This window comes from Emiliania huxleyi (assembly GCF_000372725.1).
Source record: "Emiliania huxleyi CCMP1516 unplaced genomic scaffold EMIHUscaffold_103, whole genome shotgun sequence".
Classification (NCBI taxonomy): Eukaryota; Haptophyta; order Isochrysidales; family Noelaerhabdaceae; genus Emiliania; species Emiliania huxleyi.
In genome coordinates, this window is record NW_005202237.1 from 167,162 (window position 1) to 183,826 (window position 16,665).

The 16,665-nt window shown below is 65.6% G+C and overlaps 4 protein-coding genes across 4 annotated transcripts; 1 reads left to right on the top strand and 3 right to left on the bottom strand.

Moving 5' to 3' along the window:
* Positions 1–1,664: 1,664 nt before the first annotated feature.
* Positions 1,665–4,130, bottom strand: EMIHUDRAFT_454161 (chaperonin complex component, TCP-1 eta subunit; the record flags this gene model as incomplete). The annotated part of the gene is made up of 6 exons (XM_005793063.1): positions 3,954–4,130; positions 3,808–3,882; positions 3,086–3,731; positions 2,452–2,735; positions 2,180–2,366; positions 1,665–2,036 (listed from the first exon to the last, which is right to left on the bottom strand). Coding segments are annotated over exons 1-6 (1,707 nt in total), but the record flags the coding sequence as incomplete, so codon positions are not given.
* Positions 4,131–6,058: 1,928 nt separating this feature from the next.
* Positions 6,059–6,583, top strand: EMIHUDRAFT_108366 (hypothetical protein; the record flags this gene model as incomplete). The annotated part of the gene is made up of 1 exon (XM_005793064.1): positions 6,059–6,583. The coding sequence occupies one exon, from the start codon at positions 6,059–6,061 to the stop codon at positions 6,581–6,583; it is 525 nt and encodes a 174-aa protein (XP_005793121.1).
* A 153-nt stretch (positions 6,584–6,736) lies between these two features.
* On the bottom strand, positions 6,737–9,062 carry EMIHUDRAFT_439552 (hypothetical protein). Its single transcript, XM_005793065.1, has 2 exons — positions 6,884–9,062; positions 6,737–6,859 (listed from the first exon to the last, which is right to left on the bottom strand). Exon 1 carries the CDS (start codon positions 9,034–9,036, stop codon positions 7,168–7,170), a length of 1,869 nt encoding a protein of 622 aa, XP_005793122.1. The 5' UTR covers positions 9,037–9,062; the 3' UTR covers positions 6,737–6,859; positions 6,884–7,167.
* Positions 9,063–9,497: 435 nt separating this feature from the next.
* On the bottom strand, positions 9,498–10,222 carry EMIHUDRAFT_360864 (hypothetical protein). Its single transcript, XM_005793066.1, has one exon. The coding sequence runs from the start codon at positions 9,914–9,916 to the stop codon at positions 9,572–9,574; it is 345 nt and encodes a 114-aa protein (XP_005793123.1). The 5' UTR covers positions 9,917–10,222; the 3' UTR covers positions 9,498–9,571.
* Between the last annotated feature and the right edge of the window lie 6,443 nt (positions 10,223–16,665).

Consider the following 16,665-nt stretch of genomic DNA (forward strand, 5'->3'; position numbering starts at 1 on the left):
GACGCAGGGCCCAAACGCGCCAGGAGTCATCGAGCCAAACCGTGAGCGCCGAAACGCCCCACGTGGCCTGAGATGGCAAACCATCCAACTTGTGTTTTCGCACTGCAGGTGGCCCCAGAGAGACCGGGGGCGCGAAAATTGAGTCGACCGACACCGAGGTGCAGTCGGCTGCACCGCTCACAAAGCTATGCGCACACGCTCGACGGGCACACTTTCGTCCTCAGGCTACTGCCGCCGCGGGCGCGGCTTTCAACCTCCTCCTCGCCGCTGCTGCCATCGATGGGGCAGCACCTGCTGCCGCCGCCTCTACAGCAGCTAGCGACGAGGGCGCTGAGGAGGAGCAGGGCGAGGAGGAGGAGGGCGAGGAGGAGGAGGAGGAGGTCGAACTTGCGACGCCGACGAGGAAGCGCAAACCCGCCGAAGGGCCGGCGGCGCCGCCGCAGCCGCCCCCAATCCGAGCTCGAACCGCCTCGGGGCGGACCCTCAAGCCCACCGAGCGCGCCGCGGAGCACGAGCAGGTAGGCCAATGCTTGTGTTGCCGTCTAGCATCCCACCACGCTGGCCACCCCTCATCCATCCCTCGTGTCGGGTAACTCTTCCTCTCACGCGCTGCAGGCACTCAGTGCAGAGCGAAAGGCGCGGGCGAAGCGCAACGCTGTGTCGACGAGTGGCAAGGGCGGCTGAGGCCTCTCGCACTGCTGTGCTTTTGCGGGAGACTGGGGGGGGGGGGGGGGGGGACTTGTGCGCGATGGCCGTGGACGAGGATGCGTGCTGGTCCGTTGCATCCTCGGAGGGGGCGGATGCAGGCCGAGGGAGTTCAACGCTCATCTAGCTGCATGTGTACGTATGTGATACGTGGTGCTCTGCGCCTGGTGTACTGTGTGTCTGCAAGCGGTGTGAGCGGGTGGTAGATGGAGATGTGGCAGCTTGGTTCGAGTGTGCTGTTGGGGCTCGTGTGTTGGTCCGAGGCCACTCGACGGGTGATCCGCGGTTGCGCTTTCTGCTTCCGCTCGGCCGCCTCGTTCGCGCCGGCGTGTGTGTGTGGTTGCTTGCGCCACCGGCTGGGCAGGTTGAGTGTTACGGGGAGGGGGGTACACACGGCGGGGACGGTTCATTGTGTCTTCGACACTCACGACGTGCCGTCGCGAGCGTGTGTACTGTGTGGCACCCTTCTAGCTGGCCACAGGCTAGGCCACAGGCTGCAGGCAGCGTGCGTGTGCGTGCGCGCCACCGCGCGCCCGGGACGCGGGCCACGCGAGCGCACGGATCCTCTGCGCTCGAGACGAGATGGGACACACACGCACACGGAGCGCGGGAGCGGACCTCAGGGCTCAGGTCCTCGCGGTCAAGGAGATTTTCTAATTTTGCATCGGCCATTTGGGAGAGGGAGAGTGCTGAGTGCAGAGTGGGAGAGAGTTTTATTTATGATTTATATCTCTCTCGCTTTTTAACATCGTACAAATAAACGGCGCGCGGGGCCAGGGCGCGCGGCAGGCTGGGAAGTGGGATCCGCCCATCGCCCATCGCCCATACAGTAAAAACGTCGCCCCAAGAGCCGCCTGGGATCGTCGTGCGAACCCGCGACATGCGTGCCTGCGTCGCCGCGCTCTGCCCGGAGAGCCAAGCCGGGTCGCTGGGGGCCTTTACTCACCGGCCGCGGCCGCGGCCGCGGCCGAAGCGGCCACCGCCGCGCCCCTTGCCCATCATGCCCTTGCCGCCCGGCATGCCGCCGGCGTCGGGCTTCTCAGAAGCCGGGTTGCGCACCGTCTCGTCGACGGAGAGGATGAGGCAGGCCGCCTCGGTCGCAGCGAGCAGCGCGTTCCGCTTCATCACCGTCGCCTCCCACACAAAAGCCTCGAAGGTGTCGCACACGCCGTTCTCGATGACGTCGACGCCGAACCACTTTCCTCCGCGCGCGTGCTTCATGCGCAGCTTGTTGAGCACGTCAGTCGGGTCCATGCCCGAGTTTGAGGCCACCTGGCGCGGGATCACCTCGAGCGCCTTTGCGTAGGCCCCGATGAGCAGCTGCAGCTTGCCTGCAGGCCAGGGGAACGTGTGGCGTCAAGAGGCGCGGCGGCAGACGCCGCGGGCGGCGGAGGGACCGTCGCGCTGCCTCGGCCATATCTCGGGCCATACCTCGGCTGCATCTCGGCCGCATCTCGGCTAGATCTCGGCGCGCCGTAGATCTTGCGCGACTCGTCGCGCAAGTAGGCGGAAAGCTCCATCTCGATGGCTCCGCCGCCGGCGATGACGGACGGGTGGCGGAGCAGCCGGCGCGTGTTCATGATCGCGTCGTGCAGCGATCGCTCCGCCTCCGCGATGAACTGCTCCGCGCCGCCCCGCAGGATGAAGGTGCAGGTGCTCGCCTGCAGCGAGGGGCCGGGGCGGCTCGGCTGCCGAGGCTGGCCGGCAGCTGCGGCTTGGCCGGCAGCGAGGGCGCGGCTGCTGCGCCTTGTCGCAGCCGGAGAAGAAGTTGAAGCGCTCGCCGCCGACTTGCCGCTCCTCGAACTCGCCGCACGCGCCGAGCACGCCCGGGCTGAGGTCGTTGCACGAGGTTTGCACCGCCGCGCCCGTCGCCTTTGCGACGCGCTTGAGGTCGCCGTCCTCGACGCGGCCGGCGCAAAAGAGGCCGCGGTCGGCGAAGTACTGCGTGGCGAGGTCGCCGATCGCGAGCTTGGAGAGGACGATGTTTGCGCCCGACGCGACGATCTTCGCGAGCTTGTCGTAGATGATGTCTGCGCGCGAGGGGCGGGACGGGCGGGACGGGCGGGAGGTGCGGCGAGCGCAAGGGGAAGGGGTAGAGGGGAGGCGGCGAGAGGGCGGCGAGGGGTAGGCGAGGGGGCGGCGAGGGGGCGGCGAGGGGTAGGCGAGGGGTAGGCGAGGGGTAGGCGAGGGGTAGGCGAGGGGTAGGCGAGGGGTAGGCGGAGGTGCGGGGGCGGCGAGGAGGAGGCGAGGCAGAGGTGAGAGAGGGGGAGGGGGGCGGCGAGGGAGGGAGGCGAGGGGGGCAGGCGAGGGGGGCAGGCGAGGGGGGCAGGCGAGGGGGGCAGGCGAGGGGGGGGGGGCGAGGGGGGCAGGCGGGCCGCACCCCACTCAGCGTCGACCACTGCCTGGTAGGCCGTGACGTCGGAGACGCGAACCTCGGCGTTGTCACGCTCGGCCTTGAGCTCGAGCTCGACGTTGAGCAGCACGATCTTCGGCGCCTTGAAGTGCTTCGTCATCTGCTCGAAGCCCGCATACGAGAAAGTCTTCTTGAAGGCGACGCCCTCGACGAGCATTGAGTCTTGCAGCGAGCCTCCGACCACCTTCTTGGTGCCGAGCATGTCGAGCCCCTGGGCCTGGTCGAGCGAGAGGACGGCGTCCACCACCATCTTCGCGAAGAACTGCTTGTGCCCCGACACCAGCTTGGACGAGAGCGAGGTCGCCGCACTCTTCTCCAGCATCGCGCGCACCTCGCCGCCGCTCTGCTCGAGGTTGACGGCGAGCGAGTCGATCTTTGCGGTGGCGAGCGCGACCGCCTGCCGGTAGGCCTTGATGATCACCTGCGGGTGCACGCCCTCCTCGATGTACGGCTTCGCCTCGCGCAGGAACTCGCCCGCCAGCAGCACGACGGAGGTGGTACCGTCGCCAACCTCGGCATCCTGCGACATGGAGATCTGCACGAGCGTGTTGGCGGCCGGGTGGACGACCTGCAGCTTCTTCATCAGCGTGGCGCCGTCGTTCGAGATGGTCACCTGCGGGCGGCGGGGCGGCGCACCGGTGGTGAGCGGCGGCGAGGGCGGCGAGAGCCGCGCGTGGCGTCGGCCGCACCGTGCCATTCTCGTCGTGGATCAGCTTGTCCATCCCGCGCGGCCCGAGCGTGGTCCGCACCACGTCAACCACCGCCTGCGGTGACACGGGCAGCGGAGGGGTCGAGCAAGGCGGGCGGCCCGGGGCGACGCCGTCTCTCGCCGCGCCTGGCACGCATTGATGTTCGAGATGAGCTGCGGCTTGCCCTGTGAAGTGTCGGTACCCTCGCGCAGCAGCACAATCTGCGGCTGCATCCCCATGCCGGGCATCATGCCGTGCCCGCCCATGCCGGCCATGCCGCGGCCTCCCATATGCTGATCAGTTGGCGGGAGGGGCAACGCCTGCGACTGGCCCGCGGCCGGCGTTCGTAGTTTTTTCTTTTCCCTACACGACCCACAAGTTAGAGGAACCTACCTACCTAGAGGTTATCATCTGTCTCGAGAATATAGGGCGTCACGTTGATTCGTCTCAGTCTCACGTGAATTCGTCCCTGTCTCACTCTCAGCGTCTCAGCGGTGTCTCAATAGATCCATCCATCACTCCGTCTCACTTCCGTCTCACTTCCGTCTCTCCTTCCTGCCGTCTCAGCGGTGTCTCAATAGATCCATCACTCCGTCTCACTTCCGTCTCACTGCAGTCTCTTCCTGCCTTCTCGTCCGTCTCAAGCGCGACAGGCTCCCGAGAGTGCCCGAGAGCGCCCGAGAGCGCCCGAGCGAGAGTGCCCGAGAGTGCCCAGATTGCCCGAGAGTACCCGTGCAACGTCGTGATGTGGTCGGGGCAGTGGGAGGCGCCCGAGAATACCCGAGATTGCCCGAGGTTGCGTGCTTGGGCTCCTGCCACTGCCCCGAGGTGACCACTGCACATCAGACCACATCAGTTCACGAGGGCGATCTCGGGTACTCTCGGGCGCCTGCCACACTGCCCCGACCACCTCATGAGGTTGCACGGGTTATCTTGGGCAATCTCGGCACTCTCGGGAGCCTGCCGCGCTGAGACGGACGAGAAGGCAGTCAGAGACGGAAGTGAGACGGAAGTGAGACGGAGTGATGGATCTATTGAGACACCGCTGAGACGCTGAGAGTGAGACAGGGACGAATTCACGTGAGACTGAGACGACTCCCAAAAATTTCCGGTAGGTAGGAATATAGAGGGTCCGGGGAGAATATAAGCAAAAGAATATAGATAGTACTGGGCGAGAATAACGCGCACAAGCTAACCTAGCATGCCCCGTGATAGCACCATCACTGCCGCCGTCCTGCAAGAGCTCGTCGTCATAGCCGTATTGCATCACAGCCTAGATCACAGCCTGCTGAACTGCGTCGTGTACGACCCCTGCCGTCCTGTCCTGCGCCTCAGCGTCGGAAAAGTCGAACTCGGAGTCATACTCGGAAGCAGGCACAGGGTTCCGGCTCCTAGCCGGATAGGGGGTCTGTTGCCACTGACTCTCAAACAAATAAATGAGATCAAGCTCTGGACGCCCCTCCTCAAGACCTCCTCGACGGGCGTTGGCAACCCCTCGAGTGGCGGCACGCCCGCCTCCGTCGGCCACTCCTACGCCTTCGGCAACACCGAAGAGAAGGCCCGCCGCCTGAACATGGGCTGCAAGGCGCGCGGGCAGCCCAGCCAACCCTTCTCCCACAAGACCGGCCACGGCTACGTCAAGGCGCATCGCGGTTTCTACCACGACGCGATCTTTGTCAAGCGCAACAACTTCAAAACCTGCTGCTCCACGAGACGTTCGGCGGCGGCTTCTCGCCCACCGCCGTTCTCAAGCTGCGCCGCCTCGCGCGCAAAGTCGCGCGCGGCAGCGTTGACCGCACGGCCTACTCGCCCAAGTACTCGCTCTCTTTTATGTCCCACCATGCAGAGCGCATCTCTCTCTCTGTTGTGCGAGGCGCCGAGGCGTGAACCGCGCCATTCGCTCTCACCTGGCAACCCTGTCTGCACGTCTCGCGCGCGCGTGAACAGGGCTCCAGGCCCCAAATTACGTGTGAGTGTTAGAGTTGTTTGGTATTGCTAAAAATCTCTCTGACTCTCTCTCTCTCTCTGACTCGCGCCAAAACGCCCTACCTACCTACCTATCCCCAGGCCGCGCAGCGAAGCGAAAAAAGATGAAAATAGGTGGTACGTACCTATTGCAGGGTTTCGGGCGAAACAAGACCAACCCGCAGGACCCCCATCCGGCTAGGAGCCGGAACCCCAGACGGCCGCGGTGATTGGTGGTGGGGGAGCGCTCGTGGCTCCCGCTGGTGCCAGAAGGGAGTGAAGGGTCATGGCTGTCGCTAGCGCTGTCTCCACCGCCGCGTTCGTCGTGAACATCCTGTTCATGATTGCATTGGTGCAGAGCGGGGGCGGGCTCTTCGCCGGCTGCAAGACGTTCGGCTTCTTCGACATCTCGGAGGATCAGTGCCAGTCAATCTTGTCGACGTTTCTCGGCTCCAAGCCGAGCGCGGCCGCGAAGGATCTGGTTTCGCTCGCGCTCGTCTTTCCGCGCGTCGAGGCGTGCCTGTTCCTCGGCATGGGCTTGGGCTCCATCTACGCCTTCATCATGGGTCTTGAGCGTGGCACGAAGGACGTGGCCGTGATCCACTTCATGCACATGATCTGGGCGATTGCCGTCTGCGCATGCCACTCGCAGAACGCAGGCCTCTTCGGCATGACCCCCGAGAGGAATGTGACGGGCGCAGACAAGCTCGTTCCCTTTGTTGTCCTGACGGGCGTCCAGGCTGTACTCTACACCGTGGCGTTCATTCTCTCCTCCAACTCTGGCGCGGCCAAGTCCAAGAAGAGGAATTAGTATTAGATCGGCTGCGCTCGATGCGCGCGTGCGAAGCGTCGGCAGTGCAAACCGTCAGGTTATCACCCCGCAGTGCCGGACGTTCGACCGTTCGGTTGGACGGTCTTGGAGCCACCCACGCCAGCCACACGGCAGAGAGCGCCCAGGGACACGTTTTTTTGAGATCTTCTAGTAGAACGGTTCTTTCAGCGCAAGTTCTTGAGCTCCAAGGGGGGATAGAAGCGCCGCCCCGTACACCTCCTCACAGTCAACCCCGTCCTCTGACCCGCGCTAACCGCTCTGGGACTCTGACTCGTTCTGACGCCCATCGACTGGTGCACTCTGCACACACTGCACAGGCCACAGCTCGCGCGCACACGGCTTCCCGCCCCGCATGCGAGGCCACGTGTGCGCTCCGGCCGCTCACCATCCGCTGCCCACCGCCCCACCCCCACCAAGCTCATCCGACAAGATTGGTCACCGGCTGGGACATGCACATGCACAATGCCACAGAGGAAAGGCACCTTTCCGCGCCCGTCTCCCTTGCCACGCAGCTGCCGCCGCCGGGGTCGCAAGGGACAGCCGAGCCGCGGGCGCCCCGGGGCTCAGGAGCCGCGCATGCACTGCCAGACGACCGAGTTGCACTTAAAGCCCGAGCCAAACGCGATCTGCCACACGCGGTCGCCGCGGCGCAGCTTGCGCGGCACCGCCGGCAGGTTGCCGTCGGGCCGGTGGGCTCCGCACTGGTTTCCATTCTCCGCGATGAGCTCGAGCTCGTACCAGATCGAGGCGGAGGAGACGTTGCCGTACCGGTAGAGCGAGAGGCGCGACGGCTCGAGGTAGTGCGACGGCAGCGCGAGGTTCTTCTCCATCGCGTCGATGACGGCGCGGCCTCCCGTGTGGACGCAGATCCACTCGAAGGCGGCGGTGAAGTCGGGGACGTACGGAGGCAGCGCCTTGAGGAGCGGGTCCTCGGGCTTCTCCGGCCTGGGCCGCGGCGGGCTCAGCTTGCCCGCCGCGCGGGCGGCCGGCTTTGGCGACGGCAGCGGCTGGTCGGCCGGGTCGGGCGTGAAGTTGACCAGCGAGCGGAAGAGCGGCAGCGGGACGAGCGAGCGGGCGAGCGACTTGACGGGCTTGCCCGCCTTGCCGCGGGCGGCCGTCCGGGCGACCATGTTGAAGAAGAACTTGAGCTGCTCCTTGAGCGGCAGCACAAGCGGGCCGAGCGCCGTGATGTTGCGCTTGAGCGCGTCGCCCGCGATCTGCATGATCGCCTTGGAGAGGCGGACGCCGCGAATGCCGTCGGCGTCCTCCTCCTGGATGACCGAGTTGTAGGCGAGGTCGTCCTTGCCGACGTGGGTGCGCACCGTGTGCAGCAGCTTGAAGCGCGCCCGCCCCGCGTCCGACCCGCGGTTGGAGAGCAGGATGGCCGCGGCGCCGCAGCGGAAGAGCGTGTTTTGCAGCAGCATGCCGCGGTCGTTGCCGCGGTACCAGTTCTGGGTGATGTTCTCGGTGGAGACGACGAGCGCGAGCGAGCCCTTCTGCTCGTGCCCACGCAGCAGCCGGCGCGCGAGGTCGATCGAGATGCCGCCCGCCGAGCAGCCCATGCCTCCGAGGTTGTAGGTGAGGCAGTCGGAGCGCATCTTGAAGTGGTTGACGAGCATGGCGGAGAGGGAGGGGGTGGGGCAGAAGAGGGAGCAGTTGACGATGACGATCCCGATGTCCTCCGCCGCCGTCCCCGTCGCCGCCAGCAGGTCCGCCACCGTCTTGCACATCATCGCCTCCGCCTCCTCGCGCGCGCCCTTCATCGAGAGGCCGAGCACCTCGGCGTCCTTGCCGAGGGGGTTCTGGCCACTCTTGGGGAGGATGGACTCGGGGAAGATGGACATCTCCGAGATGCCCGACGTCTTCATGATTTTCTCCTGGAACTCGATCGACTTCTCCGTGAAGCACGGCTCGCCGAACCGGTTGAGCGCGGCCCGCGACTCGGCCATAAAGCGCTCCTGCGACGCCGGCACGCCCGCCGTGGAGTCGCGGTCGCCGCCGTCGACGCCGCAGTGCCGGTACGTCTTGAAGTCGATGAGGTAGATGGGCGCCGGCCGGCGCATCCACCGGACGGTCAGCAGCCACACGGAGAGGCACACCGCGACCGTCGCGCCCGCGAGGGAGCCGCGCGTCAGCGTCACAAAGTCGAGCAGCGCCTCGCCGACGCCGGCGAGATAGGCGAGGTAGTCGGCCTTGCAGGACTCGCACCACGCGAGGTAGAGCGTGTAGGCGCCGAGCAGCAGCATCGAGAAGCGCATCACATAGTCGGAGAGGTCGCTCGCGACAAAGCCGCGCACGATGTCAACCCGCTGCGTGATCCACTCGTGCGGGGCGCGGGCCCATTGAGACGCCTTCTCCAGCGGCTCCTCCGTCTCCGAGCCCGTGCGGAGCGGCGGCGGCGGGTTCTGGGAGAACTGACGGCGGAGGGACATGCGATAGAGTCCGACCCCTCCTCCTTGGCAACGCCGACGACTGTCATCAAGTTGGAAAAAGAAATCATAGGCCCGCGGCTCGCGGCAAGGGGTATCGAGGTTTCGAGCAAGGCCCCTCGACCGTGTCTTGTTCTAGAGACGTGGAGACTGGAGTCGCGACCAGTCACCGACCAGCGACGAGGCACTTCCAGGGTTGGCGTTGCCGCCCCAGTCTCGCTCCCAATACGTGCATCACTTTTGTGACGCCGTCACAAAAGTGATGCACGTATTGGGAGCGAGACTGCTCCCTTGCCCCACACCACTTCGACACTTCGTGTGTGAGTGTGGAGAAATTCACTTGGAGCACTTGGAGTGCAGTCGGCAACCTCACATCCAGGGCCGGTGAGCTGAGAAGCGCATCCAGCGGGCCGGATGATCGGTATCGGGTTACGGGCTAGAGAGCCCTAGCCCCGGGGGTGCGCATTCACCTCTTACTTTACTTACCTTGCCCAACCCTGTACTACCGTACTGCCTGGTGGGGCGCCAGGGTGGGGCGTCACTCCTTCAGGGACAACGCTCGAGGGACAACGTCGCTTCTCGCCTCGCTCGCCGCTGGCGCTGCTCGCTCCCCGGGCGGCTCGCACGGCGATTCCGGCACGGAGCGCCGTCGCCCGCCTTTCAGACAGCCAGTCGCCGAGATCGTGCGGCGCACTCCTGCCGCCAGCCTCTCGGCGGTGGGGTGGAGGACCACCTCCGCCTTGATGTCGGCGCGGCGCGGAAAGAGCCAGTGCACGAGCAGCATGGTCACGCCGAGATACGCCAGCACGTTGGAGCCGAGCTCGGGCCAGTTGGTTGGGTTGAGCTCCTCGACGACCAGCACGACGCCGTTCGGGCTGTACATGGTTGCCCGAAAGGCGCGCAGCGACCGGTTCGCGGAGATGTCGCGGAGCCGCAGCTCGTCGGGGATGTAGGACTCTATCGAGGGGCTGTAGTCGGCGAGCGGGTCCGGGAGAGGCTGGTACCACAAGCCGTCGGTGACGCGCAGGCTCGAGGCGACGGTGGACGTGTAGTTGTCGGTCTCGTGCGTGGTTGGCCAAATGAACGCGTGGTCCCAATTGTTGATGACGTAGCGCGTGGCGGTGACAGCGACGGCGTGGTGCTCGTTCGCAGCGAGCAGGAGCGGCGAAAGAGAGAGTGGCACCGTGCTCTCGTCCCTTTGGAGGCAATAGAGGGCGGAATGCAGCACCGCGCCCTGCGCTGCGGCGCTGCCGTCGTCGGACACCTCGAGGAGAGCCCACAGCTCCAGCTGAGAATCCGATGCGTTCTCTCCGCCAAGCTGCGCCCGCTCCCCAGACATGTTTACGTTGTTGAACTGAACGCACTGCCGATCCTGCGCTGTCCGACCCATCACGTCGAAGTCGTCGTCAAGGGAGAAGGAGCAGTTGCGCCTCACACCTCCGTGCACAAAGTCGGCGCAGCCCGCTGTCAAGATTCTGGTTGGCGTCGCGTTTTTCCAGCAGAGGAGTGCGAGCGGGGCGTCAAACTCCTTCACAACAGGCGAGAAGTGAGTGCCTGGGTTCGTTCGCGCTAGGAAAGCATTCACCACCACCCAGCCAATGAGCGTCGCGAGGGCGGTTACAACGAGTGCAGTCCACACGCCGAGGCACACGTACCGCTGAGGAGCAATTTGAACGCCAAGCAGACTGAACACCTTGAGGTCAGTGCGATTGGATCGTGAGATGCCGGAGCGTTCGGGCTGAGGCTGTGGCGAAGCTTCGGATCCGTCGCGCTCACCCAGAGGTTGCTCACTCATGTGGCCAGCCGCTGCAGCAAGCAGAGGGGTACAGTGGGGCATTAAGAACGCGGACTGGCCAGGACTGGGCATTAGAAAGCGTCCCAGAGAAACCCTGCCAAGCGATTTCCGCAAAAATCTAAGAAACCACGGCGCGCCGCAGGCGCGGCCCCGAGAAAAGGCCAGACGCGAGTGTGAACGGGAGGCCCAGCTCAAAATTTCTCTTCGCCTGCGGCGCGCGCACTTGTCACTTTCCAAGTCTCGGGCATCGGCTGGGTCGGCGCGCCTGGCGTGCTCCTCAACCTGTACAGCGCGCATAGTTACGGGTGGGGAGAGATGGTCCGCTTCGAAAAAGAAAGAAAGAAGACGGACCCAAGGGAGGGATGGGAGGACGGCACGCCGCCACCACACAGGGATTTTGAGGAGAGGAGTGTGGTGCTAGCCGTCGCCCACCCTCGGGCGTCTACCACTTCCTATCTCTCTTCGCAGTTTCTCGCCGATTCTCGCTGCAACCTTCATGGATCATGCCACCCCTCGCGGTCGTCCCCCTCTCGTCGCTCTCCCTCCTGTCGCTTCCTCCTCTGTCGCGTCGCTCTCGTCTGCCTCGTCCTGCGACGCCGCCACCGCCTGCCCCCGATCCTTGCTCTCGCGGCTGCTCCCGCCTTTCGGCGCAACTCTGCCCTCCTCGCGGCATATTTTGGCCCCTCGAGTTTATCGAGCTCTCCTCGCGCAAGGACGACTCTTCTGACGCCCACTGCGATCATTTGCCGCCAAGTCATATCGTTGCTCAGGTCGGCTTCGAATGGGCAAAATTCTTTTGTCGAACGAGGCAGACGGACACGCGCCACTTTTTCAGACCACATGGCGAAGAAGAAGCAGTCCAAGGCCTCCTGGCGGAAGCGCGGCGCGTCGATCGAGGAGGCACTCCGCGTCGCGCGCGAGGGCGCCGACCAGGACCGGCGGACCGGCGGCGCGCTGGGAAGCGTCAAGTCGGAGCGCCTCTTCTCGCTCGACACCAAGCCGGGCAAGGGCGGCCGCGAGCAGAAGCTGAGCCGGCGCGAGCGGCGTGAGGCGCAGCCGCCTCTGCACGTCGACACCGTCGTCGCTGGAAACCCGCACATCAAGCCCATCTCGGAGCCGCGGCCAAAGCCGGCCAAGAAGCGGCAGCGCGAGGCCGAGCCGGGCGCTGCCGCACCCGCGGCCGCTGCGCCTGCGCGCCCGGCGAAACGGAGCAAGGCGGGCAAGATCAAGGCGCCGAAGCCCGTCCCGGTCCTTCCCGCGCCGGGCCCCGCCGGCCAGCTGCCTCGCACCTCGCTCGGCGGCCTGAGCGACGTCTGGGCGGAGGGCGGCTGCGCGGAGGGCGGCGCGGAGGGCGGGCCGTCGCTGCGCCGCCGGCCCGCGCGCGCGGGTCCCAGCTCGCTCCACGCGCCCGAGCCGACCGGCAAGGCGAGCGTGCCTCGCGTGCGCGTCCCGTCCGAAGGCGCCTCCTTCAACCCGCCGGCAGAGGCGCACGCGCCGCTGCTCGCCGCCGCAGTCGGGCACGAGCTCGAGCGGGAGAGGCGCGAGGAGCGGCCGGCGTGGCGGCTGGAGCGGGAGGCGATCGAGGCCGCGGCGCGGAGGGCGCTGGTCGACCAGGCCTCTACGACGAGCTTGCCTCTCCGCGAGGGCTCGGGCGAGGGCGACGAGGGCAGCGGCGGAGAGGAGGAGGAGGAGGCGGGCGTGCCGATCGTGCGCCGCGCCGTGTCAGATCGCAAGAAGACGGCGGCACAGCTGAACCGCTCCCGCCGCGCGCGCGAGCGGGAGCAGGAGGCCGCTGCGGCGCGCGAGCAGCGCAAGCGCGAGGTGCAGCTGGGCCGGCTCGGCCCAATCCTGTCGCAGCTCTCCAAAGAGGAGCGGGGGAGGGAGAGGCGCCCCGAGGCGGCGGAGGAGCGCAAAAGCCCCCGGCCCAAGCGGTTGGGTGGCGGCCGGTCCGGCCCCCCCCCCCCCCCCTCCCCCTCCCTCTCACACTCCGCCCTCTCTCACACACACCGCCCTCTCTCCCACCGCCCTCTCCCACCGACGGCCGCGCTGTGCCCAGGCAAGCTCAAGTACGAGGAGCTTAATTAATTAATTAATTGATTAATCAATAGGCAAGCTCAAGTACGAGGAGCGGAGGCCGGAGGTGCTGCTGTCGGAGGAGCTCGGGTCGTCGCTGCGCGCCCTCCCGCGGCCGGCCGAGGTCGACTTGCTGGCGGACCGATTCGACTCGTTCAAGGCCGATTCCCCGAGAGACTGCCAGAGACTGCCCGAGAGACTGCCCGAGATTGCCCGAGATGGCTGGCGGACCGCTCGGCTCGTTCGCCTCGCTTGGCCGCGCCCGCTCCCCCCCCCCCCCCCCTCCCGCCCCTCCCCCGCGCTAGAAGAGCGCCCGCGGAGCGTGAGTCGAGGGCCGCGCTGCGCCGCAGGAGCGGAACCTCGTCGAGGTGCGCAAGCGCGCCGGCAAGCCGCGGCGCGCGAGGCGGCAGGAAGTGACCAAGGAGTCGCACAGGGACCGCAGGTACAACGCCGCCGGGCAGCCGCTCGGGTTCGACAAGTCGCCCGCGCCGGTCTGGGTGTAGCCGCGCCCGCCTCACTCTGTGCATGGTCACGCCGACGCCGCCTTGTGCGCGCACCGAGTCGTGTGCCGTGTCCTTGCGTATCTGCAGCAGCCTCTGCTCTTTTTCTGGCCGCGTCGGAGATCCTCATATATGATGGCTATTCTGTGTGCCGTCACTATTTTTGTTACGGCTGTGATATTCATATCTATATTGATAATTTAATATACTTTAATATTTTATATTGCGCTTTTTGTCAGAGGAGACTTAAATAAATAAATTTATTTATTTAATTTATTTAAGTGACGTGCGGGGTCCGACACACATGTGCATGGACCATGGTGGATGGAGGATGGTGCACGCGGCTCACGAGACATTTGAGAGTAAAATGAGCATGATCCATGAAAATGACAGAGCCTATCTCTCTCTCTCTCCACGCGGTGCCGTCTCGCGGATCCGCTTCTCTGGTTGGAGTCTAGACCAATGGACCCCTGCCACTGTGGCCGCGGCGCAGGCCAACAGACCACGTACCTATGGTATGGCCCCCCACATCCCATTAAGCCGGGGACCCATTACACTCGGGATGCATTACGCAGATGAGCTGTATACCGCAAGCACTGGTCCCTGGACTAATTGGGCCCAAGCAGCTTTCAACCGGGGGTACCGGGGTGATTACACTGACCCAAATTCCGCTAACGGGACAATACGGCCTGATTGGCGCGACTACGCGGCAGAAAGAGCAGATTGGTCACGCGAGCAGCAAATCAGTAACTTTGGGCGCGTAGTGCAGACGTTCAGACAGGCGGTGGCACGGATCGTACGGCGGGCCAAGTGGCGCCGCATCATCAGGGGCCTAAGACTGCGCGCAAGAGTTGGAGAAATACCAACATTTTTGGGGCCATCGGGAAGCGACATTTTTCGGGCCCCTAGTATGTGGCCCGTAACGAGAAACTTAAGGGACGCAACTGAGGAACAAGGCCAAGCATGGAATAGTCGGATGGGGTTCCCGGCTGATGGGGTTGGGGTGGGTCGGCTTCGTGGGACAGGTACGCGGGGGTTCAACTAAAAAGAATATCTGAGGCTGAGATAGGATGCCCCAACGCCTATGGTTGGAGCGCCAGCGTTGGTATCATGATTTCATGAATGGAAGAGGTTACAAGGATGAGATGCTTGCAGCCAGCGCTTCATGGGAGGTTCGCCATGCTTTTTTAAGGTGTATTATGACGATGAGGAAAGGTTTGGATACCTAGTGCGGAAGTTGCGTCAATTTCTGTGGAACTTCGTTCGGCGAGGGCGGTGGCGCCGCCTCATTAAACTCGTAGAGTATAAGCGTCGAATGGAGTTGGAGAATGTTGCACGTCGGTTAGAGTTTAACGAGTAGTTGGCATAGGTTACTGCAGTGCCACGCGACCGTTATACACACGGCGCCCCTCTGAGATTCGATTGAGATGCACATGAGCTCGCCAGCTCGCGCGTGTAATTCGTCGATCGGCCGTCATGTTCACACATCTCACTGAGATTGTTATTCAAATTCCATGTTCACAGCAATTGTCTCCCCTTTTTTTTCACCACCTGAGATCCCGAATCTCAGCCCTGCAATTATGACCCCAACTGCCCTGCCCTGCCCTGCCGTACTGCCATGCCCGCACACTGCCGCACAACTGCCCTGTGGCCCCTGCCCGATCCCCTACCTGCCCCGGGTGTGAAACCCACACTGCCCTGCCCGGCCCAAACCACACTGCCGAGGTGTGAATACCTGCCCGCTCCCGAGGTCTCGGAGAAACTTGTGGAGCCGTATATGGACTCCGTGTTGATTGAGCGACGCACACCCCTCTCTCTCCGCTCAGAGACCCACACGACAGCCGCCTGCTAAATGTAGATCTCGCTCGCTGTGCGGCGGTGCGGTGCGTGGCGCGAGAGTATGGGGAGCCCTTCCTGGGCGCCCCCGCCACCTCCTCCATCCAAGTTGACCAAGTCCCGTCTTCCTCCTCCCCAAGCACCGAGCCGCACGCTCCTCACCCGCGTGCGAGAGCCCGGTGCCTTAGCCCCCCGAGCCCTCAGAGCCAGCCATGCCCCCGGTCGGCCTCGGGGAAGCTTCACACACCGACTCCCGAGCAGAGCAGGAGGGCCTGACTCATGCTCCGAGGGGGGAGGGGCTGGCACCGGCCTCCGCACCGCGAGTGGCGACGTGCTCACTGCCCGCCTCACTGCCCGCCCCCTCCCGCGCCCGCCCTCGCCGCGTGGCACGCCTGGCAAGACGGCGGGGGCAAGCCGAGTCACGGGCGGGCGAAAGGCAGCGAGGGGGCGTGTCCGCGAATCGGCCTGGTAGAGTAGAGCGGCGCCGAGCCCGTGCATGCCTACAGAGCAGCGCAGAGGAGCGATCTGCAGCGATCTGGCCGCCTTGCAGTGCGAGGGCGGAGCGGCGGAGGCGGGCGGGCCGAGGTGCGCGAATTGAAGCATCGACTGCCGGTGCAGCTGGTAGAGGAGGGAGAGGGAGAGCAGCAGTAGCGTCACCACCGTCACCAGATCCGAAGTGGAGTACGGCGTTCCCGAAGCGGCCACCGCGGCGCCAGCCACGCAGCAGAGCCAGCTCACCCCGGCAACCTCGCCCTCCGATCGCAGCCGCGCCTCGGCTGCCAGCGTCAGCAGCGCCGCCCCTCCGTGTGCAAGCAGCCGCCACGCGCCGAGCGACTCGAGCCCGCCGCCCCCCAGCCCTCCCGGCTGGGCCTCTGCTGCGGCTACCAGGCTGACGCACTGCAGCGCGCAAACCTACGGCCCAGAAGCCTCCTCGCGTCAGCGCCGCCCGCCTCCCCCTGCGCCTGGCCCCGCCCCCTGGCCCCGCCGCCGCACGCGCGCCTCGGCAGCGCGCGCGGGCCGCGGCAGCAGCGCCGGCCGCCGGTCGGGCAGCAGCCGCGCCGCGCCCCGTGCGGCCGCACTGCTCCTCGAGGCGTAGGTTGCGATGGCGAGCGCGCTGGCGGCGGCGGCGACCGGGGTGGAGCCGCGGCAGACTCCGATGGCGGCGGCGGGCAGCGCGGCGAGCGGCTCGAGCGTCGGCCTGTGGGAGAAGGCGCGGGCCAGGGGTTAGGGGTTAGGGTTCGGGTCAGGGTGTGGGTTAGGGTCAGGGTCAGGGTCAGGGTGTGGGTTAGGGTCAGGGTCAGGGTCAGGGTGTGGGTCAGGGTGTGGGTTAGGGTTGCGGGGGAAGCCGCGGGCCGAGAGCGTGTGTGGGCGGTCTGGGCCGAAGGGCGGCCAAGGGAAGGGGCGGTTGGGCGGCGGTGGGGGGTGGGG